General features: G+C 36.0%; 1 protein-coding gene across 1 annotated transcript; it reads right to left on the bottom strand.

Annotated features, from left to right (window-relative positions):
- Positions 1–856: 856 nt before the first annotated feature.
- On the bottom strand, positions 857–7,894 carry LOC123663998 (trypsin, alkaline C-like). Its single transcript, XM_045598632.1, has 4 exons — positions 7,834–7,894; positions 5,799–5,979; positions 4,431–4,686; positions 857–1,197 (listed from the first exon to the last, which is right to left on the bottom strand). The coding sequence occupies exons 1-4, from the start codon at positions 7,871–7,873 to the stop codon at positions 892–894; spliced, it is 783 nt and encodes a 260-aa protein (XP_045454588.1). The 5' UTR covers positions 7,874–7,894; the 3' UTR covers positions 857–891.

Here is a 7,894-nt window from a genome sequence, read left to right on the forward strand (position 1 = left end):
TCGCAGCCAGGATGCAGAAGGCGGTGTTACTTGACTCGGCTAGGATTGTCCGCCGGTTTCTCAGCCTACAGCCCTAACCCCCGGCCGTTTGATCTCCCTGCCGGGGCGTATTCCTCCACCCGCTTATATTTATATATGTAAGTATAAGTAAATTTACTATATAATTATATAAGTAGTTAGTATAATATATGTATGTATTATGTATTGGGCGGGCGGAGTGACATTCAGTATGATAATAATAATATATAATATATAGTAATTAACATATATATAAGTAAATTTAGTATAACTTTAAATTTTTGGTCGGTGGACTCACGTAGGATTAGAGATACTAAGTCTAGTTTAATTAGTCCTCTAAGTTGCATGTGTAAGTACCAAGTTATCGAAACTAACAAATTAATATTGGAATAATAAAAGCACGGGCATTATGAGCCCGTGGATATATATTGTTATATAAGAAAAAAAAAAAAAAGTAGTTGATTTTGTTTATTGTGTAAGTACTAAAGGTGACTTTTTAATTTAGTTAAATTTAATATTTTCATTACAGAATTTACCCCTTCATTAAAAATTGAGAGTTACCTGGGTTTCATTTAAGACTTTTTCTCTGTTCTGTTACCTGTGAGACTTCCACAAGGATCAAGTTTATGACAATTTATGTTTATATTTGTATTACAACATGTATTACTAAGAGTATAACGAACCGTTTTTGAAACTTAGTTTTGAAGCAAAATCTTATCTGTTTTTTCGGATTTAGTCGTAAGTAACTATAAAGTAACTATAACTTAGGCTAATTTAAACAACGTCTCTGAAAATGAGCTATCAAAAACGAAAGTAAATTAAAAGACAAAAAAAAAACTAGATAGTCAAATTATACGTTTATTTTGAGTGAAATTACACGGCAATAGAGACGATCCAGTCAGTGTAAGAAGCAACACTAGTGCTAATTCCTGGATAGCGGGCATGAGCGCAACCATAACCCCAAGAAACAACTCCAATTAGGATATCGCCGTAGTACAAAGGACCGCCTGAGTCACCTTGGCAGGCATCTCGACCACCGACGTCTAAGAGACCAGCGCATATCATATTCTCAGTCACAATTAATCTTGGACCAAGCTGTGCATAACGGTCAGCGCATAGTCTATTATTGACTGTATAGATTTGCACATCTCGTAGAACGTTGGAAGCGAAACCTCCTTGCTGTAGACAGAAAAACAAAAATATTATTATTGAAATTAATTGTAACATATGTATGAGATTATGTAATTTTACTAGTTTAATCAATGTATCTCAACCGGAAATTTTCACTTGTCCCGAATGCACTAACGAAAGGTTATTTAGAGGTCGCAAATACTTACAAATTCACACCACCCTTTGCCACAGCGATCCATTACCTATTTTTACCGATACTTCATCAACCGTAACCAATGATAATAATTTGGTTCCAATTTATAAATGTCACCAAAATATCCCCCTTGTTAAACGAATTCCTTGACGAGCGAGGATACCTCTAGCTAGATCTTTATCAACTGTGATTAACAAATGTATTTCGAACACTGATTCGGCCTGACAAAATCTTTCTTTGTTTGCCTATCAATAATCACCCCCTCTGTTCCCGTGGGTGTCGTAAGAGGCGACTAAGAGATAACACAGTTCCGCTACCACCTTGGAACTTAAAAAGCCGACCGGTGGCGGGATAACAATCCAACTGCTGGCTTTGAAATACACAGGTCGTAGACGGGCAGCAGCGTCTTCGGTGCGATAAAGCCAGCCCTGCGGTCACCAACCCGCCTGCCCAGCGTGGTGACTATGGGTAAAACACATGAGTTCATGCTATTTTTGGCGTAAACTTGTGGAGGCCTATGTCCACCAGTGGACTGTGATAGGCTGTAATGATGATGATGATGATCCGGTCCCAAATCCACCGTCCTTACTCCCAAGTCCACCTATTTCCTATAATGTTTTACAGGCTAATGATGAAGATACCTATGCTGCAATTATGTCGTTCACAAGTGGGTCTGCTAGCGGTATAGACGGCATCACACTACAACATCTTAAAGATCTTTTGAGTGTCTCAGCCGGTTACGCTAGCAGAGGTCCATTGAATGACATAACCAAACTTTGTAATTTCATGTCATCTGACAGTCAATGATGATGATGATGATGACAGTCAGTCAGTCAACCAGTTCAGCCTATTGCAGTTCGCTGCTGGACATAGGCCTCCCCAAGTTCGCACCAGACAAATATACAATACACAAATTGAAAAATAGCTGAAAATCTCACTTAAGCAAGTGCCAGTATACTTGATCAAAAGCTAGTATAATAAGTTTCATCATTACAGCCTATACAGTCCACTGCTGGACATAGGCCTCCATAAGTTTACGCCAAAAATAACGTAAACTCATGTGTTTTGCCCATAGTCACCACGCTGGGCAGGCGGGTCGGTGACTGCAGGGCTGTTTTTGGCGCACCGAAGACGCTGCTGCCTGTCTTCGGCCTGTGTATTTCAAAGCCAGCGGTTGGATGGTTATCCCATCACCAGTCGGCTTTTTAAGTTCCAAGGTGGTAGTGGAACTGTGTTATCCCTTAGTCGCCTCTTACGACACCCACGGGAAGAGAGGGGATGGCTATATTCTTTAGTACCGTAGCCACACAGTACAATAAGTTTATTCGCAAAAAATTACTCCTTTCTTTTTGGATACAATCATATCAATCAATCAGCAATCAGCTGAGCATATTGCAGTCCACTGCTGGACATAGAATTCCCCAAGTTTGCGCCAGACATCCCAGTTTTCCGCAACGGGCTGGAGGACATCCCACACTGCATTTGCCAAGATGCGATCTCAACTCCAGGACCCGTCTGCTGCAAAGGTCATCGGTCCTGCGACACAGATGACCAGCCCACTGCTACTTCAACTTGCTAATTCTGTGGGCTATGTCGGCTACTTTCGTTCTCTCGCGGATGGATAGTCTCATTTCTGATCCTATCTTTGAGTGAAACTCCAAGCATAGCCAGTTTCATTGCACGTTGAGCGACTTTAAGCTTGTGGACCAGTCCCTTCGTCAGTGTCCACGTCTCGACTTCGTATGTTAACACAGCCAGGACGCATTGCTCGAAGACTTTTGTCTTCAAGTATTGCGGAATCTTTGAAGTGAAGACTCGAGGAAGCTTGCCAAACGATGTTATTATGATATGATTTTTATCTGACAAGGTATCTTCATCTTTTTTGTCTTATATTTACGTCATAGACTATGTGCCTTTAACAAAAAAGACGATAGCATCCGTCTAATTGCTATTGGGGGCACATTTCGCCCTCTGGCGTCTAAATTGGAATGTAGACACATATTCTTCATCCTAAAAACAAAATTTCAATCAGCAGCAGTTCACGCGGCTCGTACTTTTTTAAAAAGTGATGAGTCTGAAGTTCTGCTGTAAGTTGACCTAATTAATGCTTTTAATTTTTTACTCAGAGGAACATTGTTTAACGAAGTCTCATCGCATCTTCCTGAAATTTACCCTTATGTTTGGCAAAGTTACAGTTCACCATCTAAACTACTTTTTTGACGAAAATACTAATTTTTTCTAGATGATGGAATATACAGGAGGTAAAGAATACGATGTCGTTGAAGATCTATTTAAAATTAAAAACTAGTTTGATAAAATTGGTCTTATATCACTTTCAAAAATTAAATTGGCAATGAAACTATCTAATAAAATTGCACCTAACTTAATAAATATAAATAATATATATACTTAATATAACTACTGCCTCCACTGGATTCAACAGGGGAAATGCTGCCAGCATTCCACGCGGACATGATTTGTTCTATAACTGTATCTAAATATTTAGTTTATAAGTTGTAATTTGTAAATATGTATGATGAAGACGTAGAAGAAATGTACTTTATTGTGCATATTACAAGCTTACATAAATAGGTATCTTTAAAAATAAAACTTATAAAATAATATTATGCACAAAGGCGATCTTATCGCTAGGTAAGCGATTTCTTCCAGACAACCTTGGGGTAGAGGAGAATTTGAAACAAAACAGAGTAGGGCTATCAAAAAGTCAAAACAAAAATTAAAACAATAAAAATAAATAAATACATAAATAAATATATACCTATTACGTATGATGTTATTATACGATTTAATTTGATTTAAATATATGTGTAATTAATAATGATTTTGCAAAACACCGCGCTTATAACAAATACCCACTACATGAGCTACTTTGAGCTAAATATTGGCTATGTAAATTAAAAGTTTAGTAATAAATATAATAAATATCCTTCTCCTACACAGAAAAGAGGCCTTTGCCCATCAGTAGGATATTAAAGACTGTATTGTGAATTGTAAAAATAAATATATAAACACCTCAAACTCAATGACTATAGAAGGAATAGAAAAGCCATTAAGAATATTTCCTCACCGTCGTGGTACCCCAACCCGCATGCACAACTGGAAGATTATCCGGAATTGTTGAATTTTGGGCGACAATAGTTGTGGGTTGGATAACAGGAGTGTACACAAGCGGAGTCACTAGCCTGACTACACTTATGTCTGCATCCATATTGTTAGATCCATAGCTTGGGTGATTGTAAACAGCCTCTACGTAGGAAATAACACCACCAGTGTTGCGATTAGTTGAACCAGCTCTAATGCGGCGCAAACTTGGTTGGAAGGAACTAAAAAATTAATACCTTGATTACAATACGCTCAAATATCCGAAAATTATTTATCGTTGTGTCCATGTGTTATAAGTATTCTTTGACGGTTAGCAGGAAAGTGGACATAAGGTGCCAATCAAACCACCAATTGCAAATTCATGCGACGTTTCGATCCTTGATTGGATTGCATCTATAAAATACAAACATTGAAGAAAGTTGTACAACCAATTAATCCATAACAACAACACGTTTTTTTGTTTTGTCGTTGTTATGGATTAATTGGGTGTACAACTTTCTTCAATGTTTGTATTTTGTAGATGCCTGATGATGGTCCAATAAAGGATCGAAACGTCGCATGAATTTGCAATTGGTGGTTTGATTGGCACCTTATGTCCACTTTCCTGCTAACCGTCAAAGAATATCCGAAAATGTTACATGGCACAACATAATTATTTATTAACAATAATTAAATAGCACGTTTTCTTTATAATAACAAAAAAACTAAATTGTTATTTGTATTTAAAATATGTTTAATGTTTATTAAACTGTTGTTATTTTTAAAAGGACAATTAATATAATTAAATAACCTGATTTGATATCAATCGAAAGTGACATTCATAGTCTAAGATCCGAACTAGAAATGACCTTCACCCATATGTTTAATGGATAAAAATTACTTGATACCTAGTTTAAAAAAAACACTCGAACGAGTTGGCTGAAAATTTTCTGGCCAGTTTATATTAATTTCGCAAACCGCAACTCGACCCATATTTTAGCATTTAAACCTATAACATCGTATTCGCAATGAAACAGCGTTCATTTGATGCAAGATTTATATATCATAAGCTTGTTTATGACTGGCAACACAGTACAACCCAATGTTTGCATTTTCTACAGACCTCATAATGTCTGTTGATATTAAAGTTATTCCTTAAAGTAATCGGTGCAATGTTAAATGTAACGAAATGTTTCAATTTTTAATTATTTGAAAACCGTTCCGAAAATATAAAATAATTTTTATCTATTAAAAATACGATTGAAGGTCGATTCCCAACGTCGATAGCCAACGTCTTTAAAAAAATAACGATGCCTAGTTCTATAATACTGTAAGAAATAAAGACGTCACTTACTTTCCAGCAAAACAATGAGCTGCAGATAGAACGTATCTGGTATTGAGTATGCTAGCAGCACAACTTTGACCCCAGATAAGGGAAAATCGGTTCATGAAATCAACTTGAACTATAGACGGATAGTTTTCAATTGTGGTTGGTTGACCGCCAACGATACGATTCGGCCTGGCAGACGAAGACCCTTAAACGAACAAATTAGTTAAATTAGGAATAGGAACAGAAACCTAAGGTAACAAGACGTGAATTCCGAGCTTTCATAATTTAATTATCGAAGATACCACAGTACACAAATAAGCTACTTTTAGATATGGGCTATTGATAATACAAAATTACAATTATGCGATATAGATTTGGATAAGGCTTTTTTTTACGTTTTTTTCTTCTTCTTGTTCTTAGTAAATCTTCTTGCACTGTTTGCCTCGCTACATTAAACACTTACTCATGACCATGGGTTGACTGGAAGAAATCTCTTTTAGAGATAAGTCCACCTTTGCCATAAACATTATTATTATGTTGTTTTTACATGTATTTTTTGAGTGCAATAAAGTATATATATCATTTAATTTTTCTTATTTTTTTTATAAATTTAAATTTCATTTGAAAATATGAATAGAGCACAGTATATACTACTAGTCGCGAACACAACACGTATGGCGAGCGAACAAATGCTTATTTAGTGCCTCGACTAATAATTGATCTACGGTCTGAATTGATTAAAAGTATCATCACAAAAGTAAACTTAAAAGTCACTTTTTGTATCATTTGTTCAGTCCCAGCTTGTTCCTAATAGAAGGGTGTGTAAATGTGTGATTACTTTATATCTGTAGTCTCATTGGTTACAAAATAGAATAATCATAAACCTGCATGTTTTTTTATGCTATTTATGACAAAAAGTTACACTATTGTTTATTTGATAAATATTTTTTTTAAAGTAATTTGTTTAGGAGCTAATGATCAACCACACAACGATTATAAGTTTGATTAGTTGACTTAGTTCTTGCAGATAATCACAGATGGCTCTGATTCATTCACATAATATATTTTATCATGGTAGAAACTAAACAAAAATTTAAGAATGTGTCAGCCGTCATATTGAAAGGCAGGCAGGCAGGTTGTTATTAAATAACTTCCTGACATAATAAAATAAAAATTCTTTCGTCAAGTGGCTCTCGCGTCATTTTACTGTAATCCGTAGGTACGTCCAAAATTTTTACGTCCAACATAATCATATATATTAACACGCTAAGGTTAAGATGATCGCCTCCCTTTTTAGAAAAAACCTCACAATTACTCCACATAAATTATATATCATTTTATACATAACTAGCGACCCGCCCCGGCTTCGCACGGTTGCAAAAACTATCAGTGTTCCTCTATTATATTATGCATATATTATACATATAAACGTTCCTCTTCAATCACTCTATTTAAAAAAAACCGCATCAAAATCCGTTGCGTAGTTTTAAAGATTTAAGCATACATAGGGACAGAGAAAGCGACTTTGTTTTGTACTATGTAGTGCTAGCTCGCTCTTCCGGCATCCACAACGAAAAAATATATTATTGCTTTTGTTTTTTTTAAATTTATTAATTATTAAAATCATATATATGACGACATTAATTTTGAAACAACATCAACATGATTGACGGTCGGTAAATATTTTGGTCAATTTCAGGCTATTTTTTCCTCAAATCAACGGATGAAACCGCGGGGCCAATCGAGCGGGCTTAATCGATTCCTTTTACAATAATATTGTTTAAAACAGACTTCATCATCATCATTACAGCCTATCACAGTCCACTGCTGGACATAGGCCTCCACAAGTTTACGCCAAAAATGGCGTGAACTCATGTGTTTTGCCCATAGTCACCACGCTGGGCAGGCGGGTTGGTGACCGCAGATGTGTATAAAATTTTACGTATTAATGCATAGACATACGAAACGAGAACGAGAGCATACTCAATAACAAGTCGTATATACTTATAGGGTTAAAAATACTTAAACGAACTCTTTAGTAAATAAAAGTAAACAATACCTGCTAATACTGCCAAAACCGCAAGCCACAGAAGAGCCATGTTTACTCCGGAAGTGTAAGG

Source organism: Melitaea cinxia, chromosome 21 (assembly GCF_905220565.1).
Source record: "Melitaea cinxia chromosome 21, ilMelCinx1.1, whole genome shotgun sequence".
In the NCBI taxonomy this organism is placed as follows: domain Eukaryota; kingdom Metazoa; phylum Arthropoda; class Insecta; order Lepidoptera; family Nymphalidae; genus Melitaea; species Melitaea cinxia.